The sequence below is a fragment of the Pseudorca crassidens genome, chromosome 15, assembly GCF_039906515.1.
Source record: "Pseudorca crassidens isolate mPseCra1 chromosome 15, mPseCra1.hap1, whole genome shotgun sequence".
Classification (NCBI taxonomy): domain Eukaryota; kingdom Metazoa; phylum Chordata; class Mammalia; order Artiodactyla; family Delphinidae; genus Pseudorca; species Pseudorca crassidens.
Genome location: NC_090310.1, coordinates 59,981,040 through 60,004,866, shown reverse-complemented (window position 1 = coordinate 60,004,866; position 23,827 = coordinate 59,981,040). Strand labels below are relative to the sequence as shown.

The window sequence follows — 23,827 nt, the reverse complement described above, 5'->3', positions numbered from 1 at the left end:
TATAGCATTGAGATTCATCTAAGTCAGGGACCTGGGCCTTCCTTACCTCTGGCATCTCATTGTTAAGTTTTCAGTTCTGTCCCTATACACTTATCAGCCCTGCTCTGAGGTCCTCCTGGTTCATTGGCTAGATTATTTCAGAAAGCTTCAGTCAGCAGCCCTTCTAACCTCAAACCACACCAGTTGATCCTCTACCCTACTATTAGTCATTGTTTGAAAATCCATATTGTTATGGTCAACCTCCCTGTGTTAAAGCCTCTGGTGGTTCCTCAGTGTGTTCAGTGGAAAGTCAAAACTTTTTATTGTGGCCTAACAAGCCCCTTTGTGATCTGTTCGCTGCTTCTTCTAGCCTCATCTCCTGCATTTCCTCCACATATCCTCACAGTCCCCAGTCTTTCATGTCTGCCATTTTCACATTAATTTAGCAAATGTTTATCGAGGTCCTGCTTGATGCCCTTACCTAGCTCTTTGCCATTCCTGGAACCAGATAGATCTTTTCAAGCTTCAAAGTCCTCTTTGCTTTAAAGACTTTTTCTTGTTTCTGACCCTTCTCCTGGCTAACTGCTCTTTTTCCTTCCAAGTTCATCTCAAGCATTATCTCCCCTGAAAATCCTTCTGTGGTGTGCAGTTTTACTACCTCGCCTTAGTGTTAATTGACTAACATTTTGCCAGGTGATAATTCAGGGTTTGAAATAAATAGCTTATTTGTGCCTCACTGCTGGTTAGTGAACTACTTGATGGCAGTCTATACTTAGTCCATATCTAATCTGTCTGTGTATTCCCATTATCTGGTTGGAGGTTTTTTGTTTTTTTGTTTTTTTAAAATTTATTTATTTATTTGTTTTTTTGGCTGCTTGGGTCTTCGTTGCTGCGTGCGGGCTTTCTCTAGTTGCGGTGAGCAGAGGCTATTCTTCGTTGCGGTGTGGAGGCTTCTCATTGCGGTGGCTTCTCTTGTTGTGGAGCACAGGCTCTAGGCATGCGGGCTGCAGTAGTCGTGGCTTGAAGGCTCTAGAACGCAGGCTCATTAGTTGTGGCGCACGAGCTTAGTTGCTCCACAGCATGTGGGATCTTCCTGGGCCAGGACACGAACCCGTGTCCCCTGCATTGGCAGGCGGGAACTTTGGAGTTTTAAAAGCCCTGAGTTTGAATCCTAGTAGGCACTTACTAGGTATGTGGCTTGGACAAATTCCTTAACCTCTGTGATCTTTATTCATTTGTAGAATGGAAAAACAGTACCTAACTCAAAAGGTGGTTGTGGGAATTAATTAGGTTAAAGTATATAGAATGCCTCATACAAATGCCTAGCACATAGCAGGCAACCAAGGATTATAGTTGTAAAAATAGTTTTTGATCTTAATAATAAATAATATAATGTTAATGAGTGAACAGTTAGCTGAAGGAACTGAACTCTCCATCTAGGTGCCTTTTTCTCAAATCAGAGAATCTGAAAAGCTCTAGAAGAAGGCTCAGGCAGAGCATAACACTCCTGGCTGCCACTTTGTTTCTTCCACACCTGGGAGACATCTTTCAACAGTCTTTAAACTTTTGAAGGGTCAGTGATATGTGAAGAAAAGTCCGGTAGACCTGGATTTGAATTCTACTTCTACAACTCCCAGCTATGTGACCATCTCTCAGTTTCTTTATCTTCAAAATGGGAATATGAAGAATCTCTCTCATGTAGAGTTGCTCTGAGATTTAACTGAGATAAAAGGCCAAATATTGAGATAAATTGTACCTGATACTTGATCATATTTTATCAATGTATTGAATATTGAGATAAATTGTACCTGATACTTGATCATATTTTATCAATGTATTGAATATTGAATGCTTAGCTTTGTATAGATGGACTCTTAATGGAAGCTATCACAGCCAGAGTCTCTACTCTGGAGAATGTGCAGATTGGCTGAGCTCTCCTTTGCTAGTGGGAACGTCATAATATTAATTCCTTGTAACATTTTTTCTTTAGCAAATGTATGCCACATTGTGCTTCCTAGCAAGAGCACCAAGGAAAATGCATTTCAGAGCACCCTCATCGTTTCCATTCCTTATCCATAGCAAGTCATAATGTTAGGAGTTGGTCTTCTTATTCTTTATAACTATCTGTATCAGGATTGGGGTTGGTTGCATATATCAGAAAATAGGTTTATTTCTTTCTTGTATATATGAAATCTGAAAGTAAGCAGGACTGGTATGGCAGTTCAACAGTGTCATCAGAGAACTTGGTCTCTTTCTAGCTCTCTATTCTATTATCTTGAAAGTCACTTCAGGGCCCATAATGGCTGCTGGGGCTCTAATCATCACATCTGAATTCTAGATTACAGGAGAGAGAGAACAGGGAAAAAAGACTCCCTACCTCCCTCCCTGTTAAACCACCTTCCTAGAGATCTCATAATATACTTTAGCTTATATCTCCTTGGCCAGAATTTAGTCACTTGTCTACACCTAGCTGAGGAATGGGCGTGTTCTCCTTAGTACTAGCATCCAGTTTTCTTTCTTTCTTCCTCTCCTTGTTCTTAGGTGAGGGTGGCATGTCTCTCCAGACCTCAGGGTTCATTGACAGGGAGTGTACATCTGGGCAAGGAGTGTTTGTCTTTGGCCAGAAGCTCAAAAATTCTTTCTTTACTAGATACTCAATATGCCTGTGATGGTTCCTTAATCTTGGGTGCAGTATATATATTTAAAATAATTTACCCCTGAAATGTGTGTAAGCATGTATAATTGATTGCAATTCAAGAGAGACTCCCTCCCCCACAAGGTACACAGCATGGTAAGTTGTAATAACACCAATATCAGCATCATACGATTGTGAAGGATTAAGCGAGAGGAAGCATACCAAGTGCTCAGTGCAGACTGGGATTTGAGATGGGAGGGCAAGTGTGAGTGATTTAACAGCCAATGAACAATGCCCACCATCCATGTCCCCACTGCAGAATTCAGCCTCCACATGATTTCCTGGGGAACGTCTCAGATCTGCTATGCTGAATTTGAATTTTAAGAACATTTAGGAAATGTTCTTAGACACTAAAATATTAGGAAAACAATAGCTATAATTTTTCAGAACTTGCTTTGTTGTTTGTCCTAAGGCTTTTAAGTATCGCTAATGGCATCTTGGTTTTCCTTTGTTATTTGAATGTTAAACTTTCCTGGTTTATCTCCCTAATGTATGTGCAGTGGAAACAAATTTTTTTAAGTAAGAAATGTTTTTGTAATGAAAAAAGAACTGTATATTAGCCTTTTGTCTGGGTGTGGTGGGGTAGGAGAAAGGATACAGTGTGTATGCCATTGTGTCCAATAAATTAGGGAACTGCCCAGACCTTCATGACTCATCTCCCAAAGCCTCCCTGCTCATTTATTCTATACTCACATAACCAAAGGCTTATTATTCACAAGGGTGTTTGAAAAAAATGAAAAATGTATAAGCTTGAGTTTCTTCCATTATTTGGCTTTCCTGGAGTATATAATTCAGTCTTTACTCAGGCCACTGTTGCCCAATCAAAAATAACGTGTAAGGACCTCCTGGTGGCGCAGTGGTTAATAATCCGCCTGCCAGTGCAGGAGACACAGGTTCAAGCCCTGGTCTGGGAAGATCCCACATGTCGCGGAGCAACTAAGCCCGTGGGCCACAACTACCAAGCCTGCGCTCTAGAGCCCGCGAGCCAGAACTACTGAAGCCCGCGTGCCTAGAGGCCGTGCTCCACAACAAAGGGAAACCACCACAATGAGAAGCCCGCGCACCGCAACAAAGAGTAGCCCCCACTCACCGCAACAAGAGAAAGCCTGCACGCAGCGATGAAGACCCAACGCAGCCAAAAAATAATTAATTAATTAATTAATTAATATTAAAAATGTGTAAGATAGAGGAGGAAATCATATACAGTTAACTCCTACCTAACAAAAGCAAACAGAAAGACTGGTTAAAATGATTGTGGTATATCCATATGATAAAGCACTTATGCAGCTACTGAAAAGAAAAGTAGCTGGAAAGTATTGATGTGGAAGATGTCCAGAATTTATTATTTAAGTAAAAATGCAAACTGTAGACAGCAGATCTACTATCCTGTTTATTTATTTATTTTTTATGTGTAGGTATATAATTTTATAGTATAGGAAATCTCTAAAGTATATGAGAGAAAGTGTTTAGTGATCACTTTTGGGAAATGGGACAGGCAGGAGGTGAATGAGACTTAGATTTTTCTTTATATCCATCGGTTCTGTTTGTATGTCTTTTGTTGTTGTTGTTTGGCTGTGCCATGCCTAGCTTGCAGGATCTTAGTTCCCTGACCAGGGACTGAACCCGGGCCCCGGCAGTGAAAGCACTGAGTCCTAACCACTAGACCACCAGGGAATTCCCTGTTTGTATGTCTTGTAATGAGCATGCTTTATTTATTTATTTTAATAGCTTATAATTTCAGTGAAGGGGAGGAGGACCAATGTCTTTCCTATATAAGAAAAGTAATCTATTAATAAATAACATTAAAAGATTCCACTCATTTCAGTTAGAAGATGAATAAGGTCTAAGGATCTAACATAAAAGATGGTAACTATATTTGACAATACTCTATTGTATAATTGAAATTTGCTAAGAGATTAGAACTTAAATTTTCTCTGCCCCCAAAAAAGATAAACAGGTGAGGTGATGAATGTATTAATTAATTAGATGGGGGAAATTCTTTCACAGTGTATATGTATATAGTATCACCACAATGTACACTTTAAATATCTTATAATTTTATATGTCAGTTTTACCTTAGTGAAGCTGAAATTTTAAAAAACAGAGATTCCATTCATAATGGTAACATAATATAAAAAAACCAGGAAGAAATGAATAGGACAAAAAATACAGTAACACTTTGAACATAAAAACTTGAATAAATGGGCAAAATACTAAAAACTTGATTAAATGGGCAAAATACTATGTCCCAAGATTATGCAATGCAATACCATGAAAATACCAGTTCTCTCAGAACTGATTTTTGTAATCAGCCTTTTATTCTAAACATTTCAAATGTAGAGAAGAGTTGAGAGAATTTTATATCCACCCAGCAAAATTCTACAGTTAACATTTTACTCTACTGTATCTGTCTATCCATCCCCTGTATTCATCAATCCATATTGTTTTTATGTATTTCAAAGTAAGTTGTGTATATCAGTATACTTCTTCCCAGTTATTTAAGCATACATATCATTTACAACATGTGTTTATGGGTGGAATCTTTTTAGAGATAAAATTTATGTACAGTGAAATGCACAAATCTTAAGTTATCATTCAGTGAGTTCTGAAAAATTCATACACCCACACAACCCATTTCCTTGTCAAGATATAGAATATTACTGTTGTCCAGGAAGTACCCTCATGTTCCTTTTCAGTAAATCCTCCATCTCTTTCCCAGGCAACCATTGTTCTGATTTTTCCACCACAGATTAGTTTTGCTTTTTCTAGAACTTCATCTGTATGGAGTCATATGTTATGTAAGGCTTTTTTCACTCAGCATGATGTTTTTTAGATTCATCCATGTTTTTGTGTATATCAGTAGTTCTTTCCTTTTTATTACTGAGTAATATTCCATTGTAAGAAAAAAACCACTTTCCGTTTATATATTCTGTTAGCGATAGTTACTTGGATTATTTTCAGCTTTTTGTTATGAACATTCTTGTACTAGTCTTTTCTTGGACATATGTTCTTATTTCTCTTGTGTAAATACGTAGAAATGGAATTATTGGGTCATAAAGTTAGGTGTATATTTAGTTTTAAAAGAAGTTGTCAGACAAACTAATTTTTAAAATAAAAGTATCACAAATAGCTCATCTAAAAATCATCTTGTGACAAGGCAGAACCATTCCTACTATTAGAATTTGTGCACAGGCTTCCTGGCATCATGCAGACTATAGCTGAAAGGGAGGGCTGGTTTCCTTCTGACGTTTGATAGTGCATATTTCCCTCAGATTCAAACTATTTACCTGTTCATCTGTGTCAAGACTAGGCCTTCGTCATAGAACCAGCTTTCAAAATCCTCAATTCAGAGAGAGGTATGGGGAAGAGATAAATTTGGGAGAGTATGGGATGTCAATAAATCAGATGTGACAGAGAGGTTGAGGGATTTAACAACAAAGAAGTCGTGTGTGTGTGTGTGAGAGAGAGAGAGAGAGAGAGAGAGAGAGAGAGAGAGAGACAGACACACACAGAGAAGGGTGGGGAAGAGAGGAAGAGAAAGGGGGATGGGCGAAGGAGAAAGAAATACCAGTGGGCTTTTCCTCTTGTGAATTTTTAAAAATATATTTATTTATTTATTTATTTATGGCTGCATTGGGTCTTAGTTGCAGCATGCAGGATCTTTCGTTGAGTCATGCAGGCTCTTTGTTGCGGTGCACAGGCTTCTCTCTAGTTGCAGTGCGCAGGCTCTCTAGTTGTGGCATGCAGGATACAGAGCACGTGGGCTCTGTAGTTGTGGTACATGGGCTCTCTAGTCGTGGTGCACGGGCTTAGTAGTTGGAGCGCATGGGCTTAGTTACCCCACGTCATGTGGGATCTTAGTTCCCCAACCAGGGATGGAACCCACGTCCCCTGCATTGGAAGGCGGATTCTTAACCACCAGACCACTAGGGAAGTCCCTCCTCTCATGAATTTTGAGTTTTTTGCAAAAGTTATTATTATTGTTTTTTTGGCTGTGTGGGGTCTTCATTGCTGCACGCGGGCTTTCTCTAGTTGCGGAGAGCGGGGGCTACTCTTTGTTGCAGTGTGTGGGCTTCTCATTTCAGTAGCTTCTCTTGTTGCGGTGCACGGGCTTCAGTAGTTGTGGCACGTGGGCTCGGTAGTTGTGGCTCGCAGGCTCTAGAGTGCAGGCTCCGTAGTTGTGACACACGGGCTTAGTTGCTCTGCGGCATGTGGGATCTTCCCGGACCAGGGATGGAACCCATGTCCCCTGCACTGGCAGGCGGATTCTTAACCACTGCGCCACCAGGGAAGTCCCGCAAAAGTTATTTTTAAGATGGTTCAAAATTTTTAAAAAAGGCTTGTATGCTGAAATAAAATGATCTCCAAAGAGCCTCATTTTGTTTAACAGCTGCATAGTATTCCATTTTATGAATATGCCATAATTTATTTAAACACGTCTCCCTCTCCCACTGATAAACATTTAGGTTATTTTCAGTCTCTTTCTATTGCAGACTATGTTTCATTGAATAACCTGTATATTGGTCACTTTAAAAGTATGGGTATATCTGTAAAATTCTCAAGTAGAATTGTGTCAAAGTGTTTGTGCTTTTGTAATTCTGATAAATATTTACAGATCATATGAGAGTACTTGTTTACACAAACCCTTGCCCCAACGCAGTGTTGTTAAAGTTTTTTTATATTTGCCTATCTGACATGTGAAAAATGATATCACAGTATGGCTTTAATTTGGCTTTCTTTGATCATGAGTGAGTTTAAGCATTTTTTCTTATTAAGAGAACTGTTCAGTTTTCTGTGAATTGTCTGTTTCGTCTCTTTTACTCTTTTGCCATCTCTTAATCTGTAGGAGTCCTTTATATATCAAGGAAAATAGACCTTTGTGAATGAGTTGGAAATATTTTTAAAGAGCTCATTCTTTAAAAATATGGAGGTAGCTGTTTTAGTGGAATGGTGGAAAAAGAAGCCAGATTGCCATGGAGACAACTCTTTCTAGAAATTTGGCTGTGAAGTGGAGTAGAGAGAATGCTAGCTGGAGGATTGATATAGATTAAAAGGAGTTCTTTTCTTTGAGAAATTCTTAATTGTGTTTAAATGCTGTTATGAAAGGGCGTTAAACCTAGGAGATGGTGTTAGAGGATCTACAGGACAAGGTTCCTAAGGGACTGAGATTCTTGGAAGGAATTGCAGAGAAGGAAGAAATTTGTAAATAAGGTGACTGGTAGGTAAGGGTATCCCAGTCTAGTAGTTTCTCTTATCTCTGAAGTGAAGGCAAGGCCAACAGCCAAGGATGTGAGAGGAGATGGTTGGAGAGGAGAGGAGGTTCTTTGAAATCACTGGAGCATTAGAGAGAGAGCTGAGTAGGGAAATATAGAAAGATTGCAGAAAGTGTTCAGAGTTCCACTGAGGCAGAAACAGTGATCTTAACCTATGGGTTGTTTGATTTTCTTAAGGAACATTTGGCAGTCCAGGTGTAGGGCTGACAGTTGGATTAGTTCAGGGTTGGGGACTATTTCCCCCATGTAGGTGTAATAGAAGAACAACGTAGCAAAAGAATTTAGGATATTAGCAAGGTAGTGATTGAGCTAACACCAAGTTTTCTTGGTTGAGTAGAGAAGGAAATAAGACAGAACAGAGATATTGGAAAGAAAATTAGAGGTTCAAGGGACTGAAGTCCTGGGTGAGGTCAAAGTGCAGGTATAGTAGACAAGAGTGTGAACTGCAAGGGTAAGGGAGTATGGTTGGAGAGTGGGAAAGTAAGATTCAGTATGAGAGCTTTTCCTGGTGCTGACAAAATCTAGAGTGCAGGGCTTCCCTGGTGGCGCAGTGGTTGAGAGTCCACCTGCCGATGCAGGGGACATGGGTTCGTGCCCCGGTCTGGGAGGATCCCACATGCCACGGAGCAGCTGGGCCCGTGAGCCATGGCTGCTGAGCCTGCGCGTCTGGAGCCTGTGCTCTGCAACGGGAGAGGCCACAGCAGTGAGAGGCCCTCATACTGCAAAAAAAAAAAAAAAAAAAAAATCTAGAGTGCAGCCATTGTCATGACAAGCCCCAGTGGAGTGGAGGTATAAGGTCATTGGAGGTGAGGAAGTCAGGGAACTCAGAGACTTGTCTGGATGTGAATTGTGGCTGTCATCTGTAAAGATGTTGAAACAAAATCTTCCAGGAGAATATCAGGACTTTGGAATGGGAAGAAAACTGTGAGCCACAATGCAGTGTCTTCAGTGACAAGTGAGTGCCAGGAAATCATAAGGCAAAAAAGCCCTCAAGAACAGGGCGTATTAGAGCAGACTCCAGGAAAAATGGTTTGTATATGGCATCCTAGAGGACTGAGGAAACCTCAACTGTACTTCCTGACTTTGCAGCTTTGGAATATTTGGAATGAAAGACTTGGAGACTGGAGGAGGGGAAGTTAAGCATAGGTGTGGTTGCAGTTTAGTCAGGGTGTCAGAACTCACAGGAATTTACCTGAGGGTCTTTATATCCTCTGGGAAGAATGAGGCCTTTACGATGGTTTTCCTGGTTGTGGTCCATGGATCTACCTTGTTACTGACATGGCTCTTCTTAAATTCTGACATGCCTCTCACTCCCTAGTTTATGCATACAAATCCTCTCCAACTTGCCATCCAGTATGCATTTGTTCTTTTCCTTGAATTCTTTCACTTCACTTTCCTCTGCAGTTTCCTTCCTTTAGTTTTGCTTCTTACATTCATGCTTTGTAGTGAAATCTATTTTCTTTTTAACTTACTTTTATTGATTATTTTTATTTATAAAAATATCATGCTCCTTATTTGAAAAATCTTGGAAATAAAATACAATATAAAGAAAATAAAAATCAAAAATGCTGTGCTAAAATGTTTATAGATTTTTCCTTCCAGGCTTACTTTCATGCATATACATTCATATACATACATAAATTTAGTTGAGATCAAATGGTATATTCAGAGTTTTTTTAGTATTTATTTACTTATTTTATTATTATTTATTTGGTTGTGCCAGGTCTTAGTTGCAGCTCTCAGGCTCCTTAGTTGCTGCTCTCAGGCTCCTTAGTTGCAGCTCTGAGGCTCCTTAATTGTGGTGTGTGAACTCAGTTGCAGCATGCATGTGAGATCTAGTTCCCTGACCAGGGATCAAACCTAGGCCTCCTGCATTCGGAGCATGGAGTCTTAACCACTGCACCACCAGGGAAGTCCCTATATTCAGTTTTGATCTGACGGGGTTTTTTAAGCTTAAAAATGATGGGCTTGTTCCATTTTCTTAAATTCTTCGAATATAGCATATCGAGTAGCAACAATTATTGTCTTGAAGAGCAGCGTAATACTACTGACTTTTCCCTTTTTTCCCTATTTTTGGGTATTTGGATTGTTTGTATTTTTCCACTTAATGAATAGCTCCATATCATTTTAATCTGAGTTTCAGATTATTTACATATACTCAAGAATAGAACCTTGGAAATGGGTCAGAAAACAATGTGGGCACCTTTAAGATTCTTGTATAATCTTCCTGGAAAGGAGTTTGTTATTATAGGCCAATTGGTATTACCATCAGTAGTTTGAGTTCTGTTTTGAGTACCAAGGAGCACAATTGCTTGTGTCATATGGTAAGAATATGTTTAGTTTTGTAAGAAACCACCAAACTGCCTTCCAAAGTGGCTACACCATTTTGAATTCCCACAATGAATGAGAGTTTATGCTGCTCTGCAGAAGCACCGGGATTTGATGTTGTCAGTGTTTTGGATTTTGGGCATTCTGATAGGTGTGTAGTGGTGTCTCATTGTTTTAATTTGCAATTCCCTAATGACATATGTTGCTGAACATCTTTTCATATGCTTTTTTGCCATTTGTGTATCTTCTTTGGTGAGGTGTCTGTTCAGGTCTATTTTTTAATTGGGTTGATAGTTTTTTTATTGTTGAGTTTTAAGAGTTCTTGATTTTGGATAGCAGTCCTTTACCTGATGTGTGTTTGGCAAATATTTTCTCGCAGTCTGTGGCTTGTGGCTTGTCTTCTCATTCTCTTGACATTGTCTTTTGTAGAGCAGAAGTTTTTAATTTTGATGAAGTACAGCTTATTATTTTTTTATGGCTCTGCCTTTGGTGTTGTATCTTAAAAGTCATTGCTAAACCCAAGGTCATGTAGATTTTCTCCTATGTTATCTTCCAGGAGTATTTTGCATTTACATCTAGGTCTGTGATTCATTTTGAGTTAATTTTTGTGAAGGGTATAAGGTCTGTGTCTAGATTTTTTTTCTTTCTTTTTTTTGTATATGTATGCCGAGCTATTCCAGCACCATTGTTTGAAAAGACTATCTTTGCTCCATTGTATTGCCTTTGCTCCTTTGTAAAAGATCCATTGACTATATTTATGTGGGTCTGTATCTGGGTTCTCTCTCATGTTCCATTGGTCTATTTGTCTGTTCTTTCACCAATACCACACTGCCTTGATTACTATTTGCTTTTTTATATTACTATTTGCTTTTACAGTAATCCTCCAACTTTGCTTCAGTATTGAGCTACCTATTCTCAGTCTTTTGCATCTCTATATAAACTTAACCAGTTCTTGATATCCACAAAATAGCTTGGTAGCATTTTGATTGAGATTGCACTGAATCTGTAAACCAAGTTGGGAAGAACTGACGTCTTGACAATATTGAGTCCTCCTATCCATGAACATTGTTTGTGATTGATTTCTTTTATATTTTGTAGCTTTTATTTTTTTCTATTGTCAGATATTCCATTTTTACCTTTGTGATTTATTCCTTTGTGATTTCTTACAATGCATTTATGTTTAGAAAATCCTTCCTCACTCTGCACTCACATTTGCATTTATTCCCTCTTAAAATGTGTTTGTAAGCATTTAATTTTTCAGCCCATCTGGATCTTATTTTGATATATGGAATGCAGTGATGGTCTAACCCCCTCCCCGCAAATACATTGTTATTTTTCCTAAAACCATGTCCTATTGGTTTATCAAAAATAGACATGGATACATACATAATAATCAGCCTTCCAATCTGTTTTCTAACCCTTATGGAGGGAATTGTATGCTTTCCCAATTTTGGATAATGATCGGGGGGAGGAGGGGAACTGGTCAAATCTTGTATGGCTGTACCTTGGGAAGGCCACTGGCTGAACCCAATTCCCTGCTAGGCATGGTTATTGGTACCAGAGGCAAACTCCTGGGATGTGCATAAACCACCTGCATTTCTTCACGCTTCCTCAGAGATTGTCATGTGCCCCATGGAGAGGCATGTGCTGATTCCCTTGGAGAGTCACTACCATATTAAATTACCTCTAGGCTGTGAGTCTCATGAAAATGGGACCTCTGAGGGTATTGCTCCCTAGTTGTTTCCCTAGTACCTAGCTTAGTATAGGGCATAGACATCTGAATGGATGAATGAGCCACTACTACCAATGGGAATGTGCCATAGCCCTCTGATATGGTTTGAAGTGAAATAAAAGGTTGAGAACAGCTGTATAACGTCTGCTTTGGAGGGCAGTACATTCATGCAGTCAACCTACCTTCTCCATACTTCTCATTCTGAAGACACTAAAGCTGCACGTAGCAATTAACTGGGAAGCTTTTAAACGGATTGCTACCTGCCTCTCACCCCCAGAGATGTAGTCTGGCGCAGGGATTTGTTGTTGTTGTTGTTAAGTTCTTTGAGTGATTCTAAAGTACAGCCAAGGTGGAGAACCACTGCTCTTACTTATAGTTGTGTAAAGATTCAATTAAGTAGCTGGATTCCTGGGGAATTGTGCTTACCAGACTCGCAAAAGATCATTGGTCCTGTGTGTGCACTTTAATAGCTAGGAAGAGTTTGCCCAATATACTCCTTTGGTGAATAGTTTGGACATAGTTACAGTATAACGGGACCTTATCTAAAATGGCTCTCTATTTTCCAGGTCAACATGGATTCCTGGTTCCTTCTTGTTCTGCTTGGCAGTGGTCTGATACATGTTGGTGCCAACAACACTACCATAGGTAAAGTGCCATTTGATAAGACTGGTATTAGGAATAGAATTTTGGTTTTATGTTTAATGACCCAAATTTGAAGGCCTCGGTGATACTGAAGAAAGAAAAAATATTAAAGTTGTACTTAAAAGTGATAGTAAAATGTCTTTGCACATCTCTGGGTTATAGTGTATGCTATGATCAGCATTGTTCTATATACCATATACTACTTTAAATAAAGAGATTATGTATTCATTCCTGAAAAGTTAAAAAAAAGAAAAGAAAACGGTTGCTATTTAAGACTCATATATTGATTCTGAGGAACTAAGTAAAGAATCCCGTTTCTCCCTCCATTAGACAGTAATCCTTTGGAAGTGAGGGAAGGATTCAGCATTAAAAGAAGAGTATGTGCTGCTTGGCATATACCCAGAGAAAACTGTAATTCAAAAAGATACATGCACCCCTATGTTCATAGCCGCACTGTTCACAATAGCCAAAACATGGAAACAACCTAAATGTCGATCAACAGATAAAGATGTGGTACATATATACAATGGACTACTACTCAGCCATAAAAAAGAATGGAAAAAAAAGGAACGAAATAATGCCATTTGTAGCTACTTGGATACAACTAGAGATTATCATACTAAGTGAAGTAAGAAAGATCCCATATGATACCACTTATATGTGGAATCTAAAATATGGCACAAATGGACCTATCTACGAAACAGAAATAGAGTCACAGACATAGAGGACAGACTTGTTGTTCCAAGGGGGAGAGGGGGAGGGAGAGGGAGGGACTGGGAGTTTGGGGTTGGTAGATGCAAACTATTACATTTAGAATGGATAAAGAACGGGGTCCTACTATATAGCACAGGGAACTATATCCAATCTCCTGGAACAAACGATAATGGAAAAGAATATTAAAAAAGAATGTATATATATGTGTAACTGAGTCACTTTGCTATACAGCAGAGATTGACAGAACATTGTAAGTCAATTATACTTCAATTTTTTTAAAAGATAATAAAATAAAAGAGGGTGAGTGTGTGTGTGTGTGTGTGTGTGTGTGTGTGTGTGTGTGTGTGTGTGTATGTATCTGCTCATTGGTCTCCAAGTGTTTGAGAGTGTAGTAAGGGCTTGCTGCTTTGTGCCTCATACCTGTTGAGCTCTCAAATTCTTTGTGTGATGTTTTCTTGCTTTTTTTGTGTTTGTAGTTTCACCTTCAGTAGGCGTTACAACATCTATTAAAGCATCTACAGCAGAATCACTTAAAGAAGAGACCAAAACTTCAAATCCTACTTCTTCAGTAACTTCTCCTTCCTTGGCACCAACATCCAGCCCAAGCCTAACTCTGGGACCCACCTATGTAACCACTGTCAATTCTTCAGACTCTGACAATGGGACCACAAGAACAGTAAGCACCAATTCTGTAGTCACTGCAGTTTCACCAAATGGAACATGGCTTCCAGATAACCAGTTCACAGATACCAGAACAGAACCTTGGGAGGGAAATGCCAGCACTGCAGCAACCACTCCAGAAACCTTTCCTCCTTCAGGTACTAGAGGTGGTTTCTATTTGTTCTTTCTTTTCCTCTTTGAGTTTGTTCACCCTTTTATTTTTTTTGTTTGTGTTTTCTAGCAATAAAATTTCTTGAAATAAGTAAAATCGCCCAAGCACAAAGTAATGAAACCTAGATACAGGGGATTCTCAGGAATATCTGGTTAACATAGTTAAGAGGAAAGAAGATAGGGGACTTCCCCTGTGGTCCAGTGGTTAAGACTCTGCACTTCCAATGCAGGGGGCCCAGGTTCAATCCCTGGTCAGAGAACTGAGATCCTGCGTGCCGTGTGGCCAAAATAAAAAGGAGGTAAGAAGAGAGATTCTGGAGGTTATCCTGCTTTGCATGGGATCCTGGTTAGACTGGGGAGACTTAATCATGTTTAATGGTAGAGAAGAAGATTGAAAATATAAGAGAAAGAGGAGAGCTAATTGATGATGTGAGAGACTGAAGATGAAAGGATAGTGAAACTGAGTAATAGTATTAGCCTTGAAAAGGAAGGAATCCATGGAGACCATGGGAAGGAGAAGGGGTCTGGGTGTCTATAACAATTAGATAAGAGTGGAAGGCCTGTGGCCAGGAGTAGAGTTAGGAAGAAGAATTCAGGGAAACAGTTAAGTTACACTGCCAGTTTGTTCAGGGCCTCAGCCCAGCCCACTTCTCTTCTTGGATCAATCACTGGTTGAAGTGGAAGTGGCTTTGAAGATAGAATCAGAGACCTAAATCTGAGACCAGGTGGGGTAGGGCAAATTTCCGAGGACTGGAGGGGGTTCCTCTAAGGGCTTCTGTGAGTAGTAAAGGAAATAATTGTTCCCCGACAGCTAGATAATTGTCATTCCTTTTCTAGCAAAAATCACTGTTACTCTTTGGTCTTATCCCCTTGGCTCATATTTTTTCCTTGTTAGAAGGTCAGTGCCCCATATGGAATCACATATGGCTCCTGGGGGGCATATTTACTGAATTGAATCTCATTTGCTGATGACATCTTTTAGCTAGACCTTACAACTCAGACCCTGCACCTGCCAGCTTTAATCCCATATGTTCTACTATAAAGGTTATGCAGCATTTGCGGTTAAGAGCACAATCTGCTGAGCCACACTACTTGATTTTGAATCCTAACTCTGCCATACACTAGCTGTGTGAGAATAGGCAAGTCTATTTAACCACTTTACCTCAGTTTCTTCATCAGTATATAAGAATGAATGATGATGATAGTACTTACTTCATAAAGGAACTGTTAGGATTAAACAAGTTAATATGGGTAAAATATTTATAATGGGGCCTACGTATGGTAAGCACTAATTTTAAGTGTTAGGCATCGTACTACGAGTTTTATAGAAGTAATTCCTGTAAAGTATCCTATGGATCCTATTAAGTAGGTTCTATTTTATGTTTTATAGGTGAAGGAGTTTTACAGTGTTTTTCAAAGCACAGGTCATGACCGATTCTTGAAATCAGTTTAGTGAGCCACCACAAATTTGTGTGTGTGTGGATGGTCCTCTTCCATTTTTATTCTTCTCATGTTACATATATTATTTTGTAAAACTTTTGTTTCAAAAAAACAAAACACATACTGAGTAATGGTGTAAAAATTTATTTCTTTCTGTAAATTATGGCCATTGCTTAGAGAGGAAAAGCAAAATAACTTATACAAGCTGAAGTAGTAAATGGAAAAGGTGAGACTGTCACTGACTGTCTTCACGGCCTATGTTCTTCTGTACTGTCTTTCATTTAACAATTCTGTGAGATGACCAGGAGTAATTATCTCTTTTTAGTAGTTGCTTGACGTAAGACCTTAGAGGTTAAATAATTTGCCTTAGATCTGAAGGCTGTCAAGTAGCAAGTAAGACCTATTTCTCACTTCTGTGGTCTCTCCACACTGCTGTTAGGGAACCGAGTTTTCTATAATCTGCTGTAGGTCCAAATTATGCCATAGCTGAGAAACCAGTTACTATACAGTCAAAACATTTCATGTCTCAGAGGAGGCTGAGACTGCCTTTCACTGGTGGCTCTTATTCAAGATCAGTAGAAGGAAAACTTTATGGTACATCAGGTGTTACAGCCTGAAACCCCACATCTGCCGTGTCACCACCATTTTATCAATCCTCCCATAATTGTTACATCATAACTTTTGGTAAAATCAGTATTTGATGTTTTATATTACTATGACTATATAATACTATTCCATGCTGAGCTGTGATGTGATTATTTTCTCTTTCTTGTACAACTTTTTTCTGGATTTCATAATTACCTTTTTTTTTTTGCTATTGGAAGCCGCTTCTTCCCAAACTTTGCATAGGTTTGTAATACGGTTAGTTTTCCACAAAGTCAGACCTATTAGATAATCTGTTTATTTCTTTTTTACCTAGAGATCGTCCTCCTGAGTCCTCCATTGTCATTGTCTTATTGAAGCCTAGGTTTTTTCTGATCACTAGGGCTGCTACTCAAATGTCAGCCTGGGATTTCCCTTCTCTATCATTCTGGGAATTTCCTTTGCTGCTTCCTGGCTTCCATATTGTCTTCTTTCATGGATTACCCCATCACTTGATAGAACGTATCCTCCAGTAGCTTCCTGAGAAAGGGGTCCATGGGAGGTAAATTGCATGAGGAATTACATGTCTAAAAATATCTTTAGGGGTGTGTATAGAATTTGAGGACATATTTTTTTTCCCTGGAATTTTTAAAGCATTGTCCTAACTGACTTCTAATTCCCAGGCTTGGAGAATTCTACTGCTATCCTGATTCCTAATTGTTTGTGTGTCTTTAAAGATCTTCTCTTCATCATTGGTGCCCTGAAATTTCATAGTAATGGGTCTTGATGTGTGTCTTTTTCTTTCATTAATTATTTTGGGATAGGAGCTTTGGAGCTTTCGTCCTTCAGTTCTGGAAATTTTTCTTGTATTTGTTCAAAAATGTTCTTCCCTCTTCCATTTTCTCTGTTCTGTTTGTCTAAAATCCTTATTATTTGGATGTTGGACATATCCTGAATTAATTCTTTAATCTTAATTTTTCTTTTCTATTGACCTTTGCTTTGAGTTTTTTTTTCACTTTTCTAAAATAGCAAGTGTGTGTGTGTATATATATATATACACACACACACATACATACCTTTTTTCTTCCATTTATAACACAGATAATAAATGTACTGTGTACATTTCTACACATTACTTTTTTCAGTTAGCCTATCATACTTTTTCTATATTATAGTAAGGGGCTATCTCATTGTATGGCTTTACCTTGATGTATTTATCCAGTCTGCCCTATTAGCCAATGTTAAGGTTGGTTTTTCTTTTCAATTAATCAATCTATTTATTTATTTTGGGCTGCATTGGGTCTTCGTTGCTGCGTGCGGGCTTTCTTTAGTTGCTGTGAGCAGGGCCTACTCTTCATTGTGCTGCAAGGGCTTTTCATTGCGGGGGTTTCTCTTGTTGCAGAGCATGGGCTGTAGGCGCACGGGCTTTAGTAGTTGTGGCTCGTGGGCTTTAGGGCGCAGGCTCAGTAGTTGTGGCGGATGGGCTTAGTTGCTCCGTGGCATGGGGGGGATCTTCCTGGACGAGGGATCGAACCCGTGTCCCCTGCATTGGCAGGTGGATTCTTAACCACTGTGCCACCAGGGAAGTCCCCCCACTGTTTTAATGACTGTAACTTTATAAAATACTTAATGTTTGATAAGATGAGTTATCCCTTGTTAATCTTATTTTTCAGAATTTTGCTAGCATTTCTTGATTGTTTTTCTCCATAAGTGTTATAATCAACTTGTATAGCTGGAAAAAAGTTTTTATAGATCATGTTAAGTTTATAGATTAACAGGGACAATTGATATTTTTAATTCTTCCTATCCAAGAATGCTGTATATTCCATTTGCTGAAGTCTTTTATTTTGTATTTCTTGGAAGTGTTTTAAAATTTTCACCGCTCGTGTTGCACGTGCTTTGTTCAGCTTATTTCTACATATTTCAAAGGTTTTTCTTTTTGTTTTGTTTTTTGTTAGTATAGGTGGAATATGGTATCTTCTAACTGGTTGCTGTTGGGGCTATGAAACCTATTTTTTTAAATCGAGATACAATTGACATATAATACTGTTTTAGTTTTAGCTGTACAACATAAGGCCATTGATTTTTGTACATACAATATATTTTATACTGATCATCTTAATTAATTTCCTTTGTGTTTGACATAATTTTCTTCAATTATCATAAGTTTTCAAATCATCTCATTTGCAAATATCTCTTTTTATTATTATTATTATTATTATTATTTTCTTTTGCGGTACACGGGCCTCTCACTGTTGTGGCCTCTCCCGCCGCGGAGCACAGGCTCCGGATGCACAGGGTCAGTGGCCATGGCTCACAGGCCCAGCCGCTCCGCGGCATGTGGAATCTTCCCGGACCAGGGCACGAACCCACGTCCCCTGCATCGGCAGGCGGACTCTCAACCACTGTGCCACCAAGGAAGCCTGAAATATCTCTTTTTAAATTTCCAAATATTTAGATCTCTTTCCTTCTGTTTAAATGAATTGGTGAATACCTCTAGAACAAAGTTAGGAAATAATAGTAAAAGTAGATAGCCTTGTTTTGTACTTGATTCTAAGGAGGATGATCTCAGTCGTTTTTCATTAAACATGGTGTTGACTTTTGCGTTGAGATAAACATATTTATTGTGTTCAGGATTTATTGACTCATTCCTGTTTTAAAGAGTATTTATGTCAAGAAGCAGTGTTAAATTTTGCCAGTTGCCAGCTGAGCATCATTGAGCAAGATCTGTATGGGTCTTTTTCTTTTTTTTATCATATGCTTCAGTGAATCATATTAATTGATTTTCTAATTTTGAACTATTTACATTCCAGCAAAAATAGCTCCACTTGGTCTTGTATTTTTCTTGAATAACTGTTGCAATTTATTTGATATTATTTTATTTCGAATTTTTTCATTGATATTTCTGAGTTTTCTTTTTTTGTTAAAGATTTAATTTTTAATTTATTTTTGGCTGCGTTGGGTCTTTGTTGCTGTACTTGGGCTTTCTCTAGTTATGGAGAGCAGGGGCTCTTCTTCGTTGCGGTGCACGGGCTTCTCCTCATGGCGGCTTCTCTTGATGCAGAGCACAGGCTCTAGGTGTGCGAGCTTCAGTAGTTGTGGCATGTGGGCTATAGAGCGCAGGCTCAGTAGTTGTGGCGTGCGGGCTTAGTTGCTCCACGTCATGCAGGATCTTCCCGAACCAGGGATCGAACCCGTGTCCCCTGCATTGGCAGGTGGATTCTTATCCACTGTACCACCAGGGAAGTCCCTGTAAGTTATTTCTAAATGAGATTGGTATATGTGTTTCCTTTGTATGTATGCTATTTTTGATAAGTTTTGTTTGTCAGTGTTTTGTTTTGCTTCATAGAAAGAATTGAAGTATACCTAGAAAATTTTGCATTTCATTTAGATTTTCAAAATTATTCAAATAGATTTGAGGAAAAGTCATCCCTTAGGGTTAATTTCTTACATAGCTGTGACTATTTCTTATTTTATATATTTAAGTCCTTTTTCCTGTTTAGGTTGACTAACCATTTATCTATTTCATGGTTTGTTGCTTTTTTCTTCTAAAGAACCTGCTATTGTATATTTATTAGTTCTGTCATTTTTCAGTTTTTTATTTCATTAATTTCTTTTATTCTTATTTTTTCTGCTTTTCTTAGATTTATTTTGTGCTTTTTCTATCTTCCTGGATTGAATGCTTCATTTGCTTATTTTTATTCTTAATTAATATGTATTTAATGCTATGAATTTTTTATAAGCACAGCTTTAGGCGTATCCTATAAGTGTTCCTGTAGGTAGTTATATTAGTTAGGGAGTGGTCTAAGCTACTCTGACAAAGATATACCGAAATTCATTGACCACTTAAGTCACTTAAGACACAGATGTGTCTTTCTCTCCCCTTTCACATTCCAGAAGTAGACAGGGGGGCTTTACCTCATCAGAGACCAAATTCCTTTTTTCTTGTGCCTCTGGCATCCTGACAGTTGCCCTCATCTGCTTGGTCAAGAGATGGCTCTCATCACTGGGTTCTGGTTCCAGCCCCCCGGGAAGGAGCAACAGAGGAAATAGTTACAAACAATTTCTTTTCCAAAGGGTGTGACCCAGAAGTTACTCTCATTGGTTTTGTTCACATCCCATTGACTGGAATTCTTCATATGATTACACCTAGAGTCTCAGAAATGTAGTCTCTAAATGGACAGGTTTGTGCTCAGCTAAAAGTGGGGGATGTTCTGTACTAAAGGCAAGAAGAGGAAGAGACTGATATTGGGGGAGTGTCAGTAGATTCTGCCACAAGTGTGATCTGTTATTTGTTTAGGCATTTTGCAGTTCGGTTTTGATTTTAATTTTCAAGTGTTTTCTTACTTTGTTAATTTCTAGTTTTATTGCATCATGATAAAAGAATATTGTCTGTACTATTTCTACTACGAGGAATTTATAGGGGCTTGTGGATATTTCATAAGCCTTTGAAAAGGTTTTCTCTGTTAGTATACAGAGTTTGGTCTATGCCATTTAGATTTTATTATCTATTATCATTTAAGGTCTTTTATATTTTTAACTAAAATTTTGCCCTGTTGCATTTTAATGGCTTAAAAAGACATAAAGACCTCAAGTACTATTGTGTTTATATTTCTCTTGGCATTCTTGTATTTTTTATGAATGTTGACGCTGCATTGTTTTTGTACTCAGGGAGAAGGACAAACCATCGATAAAAGTTTAGTGAATCTGTGCAGTCTTATTTCCCAGTTGTTGGAGGGTGCCTCATTGTAGCTCCAGCATATACAAAGGGAAAAGTATCCATATTCCTAGAGCTTATTTTGTTTTACATTAGATTGAATAATAATGTTTGTTTTTAATCTGAGTGAATGTTTCTATTTTTTTTACTTATTACACAGGTAATTCTGACTCCAAGGACAGAAGAGGTGAGCCATTCACCTTATGTTTCTTGTCCTTTTTACAGTGTACAATATTTGTTGCATTTCCTCTGCTCAGTCTGTGGTAACCTTGTGCATCTCTGACTGTTACTTGTTTATTTTTCCTTAAGTTGTTTCCATATTAACCTCATGGAGAAGAGTAACAAATAAGTATTCATTACGTTTTTAAATGTAGATGTTGTTTTTTCCCCTAGTCTATAAAATGTTGACCTCTTGTCACTTTATATGGATTTTATGGATTTTCAGCCCTCTGGTGTAACGTCCCTATGACTGGAGATGTTATGTCAGTGGTCTAAGCAGGACTGCAGAATCCCTGTTCACCAGAGAATAGAATACATGGGGACTCTTGTAGAAGTGGCATATTTCTCTTAGGACAACAGTAAGGCTACCATCAAAGAGCGTAAGATAGATTATCCAATGGTCTAAGAAATGATCATTGCATTTGAATTTGGAAAATGTTAATCTGCGAGGCAATTTTTCTCATCTTGATTTCCTATTTTATCAAATCAGGCTTGTGTTTTGTTTTCTTTTTTTCTGATTCCATTATTTAAACATGCACAATTTTTCCTGCATAAGTAATGGAACACTTGAAGGCTTATGAAGTCCCATTAAGTAGGGAGCATTTGAATCAGAAAAGTACATACTCTGTACAGCAACTATAATTTAAGAAAGGAAAGAAAAGTAGATACTCTAACCCAAAGTGTTGCCCATCTGCCACTGTGTTTGGTGAGGAACAGTGAGGTGTTATCACACTGTGTACAGATTTCCCTTGATTTTCCAGCTCTCGCTTTCTTAAACTCAGGAACTGGATTTGATTAATGTAGTGCCCTTGCTATTCACTTTCACTTACCAGATTCTCACTGTCAAATGTAGAACCTAATAGATTTATGTAGCAATAGATACTTATATTTGCTCCCTAAAACGGCTCTTTTAACCAATCTTATAATAAAATCCGAAGTCAAAGTGGTAGGCTTCAAAATTAAACATAAGATCTCTGATTCCTTCCTCTACTTAGTGTGTATTTTCTTACTCTTCAGCCTTTTTCTTGCCCCAGATATTATCCCTGTTTTACCTAGCTGACTAATATAGATGTGAGTAGTTTCAGTATTATGATTAAAAAGAAATAAATTACCTTAATTATCTAGATTATTGCTAATTGTGACATACTAATATAATAAATCTTTTTAAGTTTAAAAAATAATTTTGTATAATTGCCTTTGACCAAACAGGAAAATGAAGAGGCATACATAGTCTCAGCCCCATATGTTATGATGATTTTACCAGAGCAAATCCTTAGAAGTATTGCTATAAATTTTGATATCACATTCTAATTTTAAAGCCAAGTGCTTTTTGAGAAATGAGGCTATTGTTTTGAAACATTTGCATTATAATGGGTTTGCTAAGCAAATGATGTCTTATGCAGATGATTAAGGGTTTAAATTTTTATGCATTGGCCTTTGATATGCTTTTTTTTTTTTTTTTTTTGCGGTATGCGGGCCTCTCACTGTTGTGGCCTCTCCCTTTGTGGAGCACAGGCTCCGGACGCGCAGGCTCAGTGGCCATGGCTCACGGGCCCAGCTGCTCCGCGGCATGTGGGATCTTCCCGGACCGGGGCATGAACCCGCGTCCCCTGCATCGGCAGGCGGACTCTCAACCACTGCGCCACCAAGGAAACCCCTTTGATATGCTTTTGAACAGCAATAGCTGGTGTTTTAATTGCCAGCCCATATAAGCATAAAAAAGAGAGGACGGGAGGCAAGCAACTTTGCTTCTTTTCTTTCAAAGTTGAAGAAACTACTTATTTTCTCATGTGTATTATTTTTTAAATGTATTCCAAGTTATTTTGGTAGAGCCAGCCTTTTCCCAATTTTGAAAAATATAAATCATATAAGATTTACCATTTTAACCGCACAGTTCAGTGGCATTAAGTACATTTACATTGTTGTGCAATCATCACCACCATCTGTCTCCAGAATTTTTCATTTTATTTTTTTAATATCATCCCAGACTAAAACTCTGTAACCCATTGAACAATAACTCCTCATTTCTCCTTCCCCCAGCCCCTGGTAACCACTAATCTACTTTCTGTCTCTGTAAATTTGTCTGTTCTGTGTACCTCATTTAAATGGAGTCATACAGTATTTGTTCTTTTGTAACCAGCTTTTCTTTTAAAACATTTTCACTGGTGTTAATTTGGATGATTTGTGTACTATATAGTAATGTATTAAATCCAGTTCTGGCATTATCTACCAGGTACCTCTTCACCATGAAGTCAGTGGTCATGAGTATACTTTCCAGTTGTTATTTAGTCTTTGCTAGTTTTAAATCTCAGTTTCATTAGTTTTGTTCTAGGGGAAACAGACTCTGAGATAAAGATTCTCATGCAGCCCCTGTGAGACAGTGATGGCAGTAGTATTGGGTAGAGGGAGGAAATGAGATACCATGGGGTCAGAGCAGAGGCAGCAAAAGCATTAGTATATGTGGTTAAAACATGGGCTCTGGGGCTTCCCTGGTGGTGCAGTGGTTGAGGGTCCGCCTGCCGATGCAGGGGACATGGGTTCGTGCCCCGGTCCGGGAGAATCCTGCATGCCGCGGAGCGGCTGGGCCCGTGGGCCGTGGCCACTGAGCCTGTGCGTCAGGAGCCTGTGCTCCGCAACAGGAGAGGCCACAGCAGTGAGAGGCCCGCGTACCGCAA

At 38.6% G+C, this 23,827-nt stretch overlaps 1 protein-coding gene across 3 annotated transcripts in view; it reads left to right on the top strand.

Moving 5' to 3' along the window:
- PTPRA (protein tyrosine phosphatase receptor type A) overlaps positions 1 to 23,827 on the top strand; it is a 183,487-nt gene that overhangs the window by 99,734 nt on the left and 59,926 nt on the right. Inside the window, exons 2-4 of one of the 3 annotated variants that reach the window (XM_067707651.1) lie at positions 12,574 to 12,652; positions 13,840 to 14,181; positions 21,094 to 21,120. In XM_067707651.1, coding sequence (XP_067563752.1) covers positions 12,580 to 12,652; positions 13,840 to 14,181; positions 21,094 to 21,120 — 442 coding nt within the window. In that variant the 5' untranslated portion in view covers positions 12,574 to 12,579. Of the gene's footprint in view, positions 1 to 12,573; positions 12,653 to 13,839; positions 14,182 to 21,093; positions 21,121 to 23,827 lie in introns of those variants that run through there. The other 2 variants (XM_067707652.1, XM_067707653.1) reach the window with 2 other exon arrangements.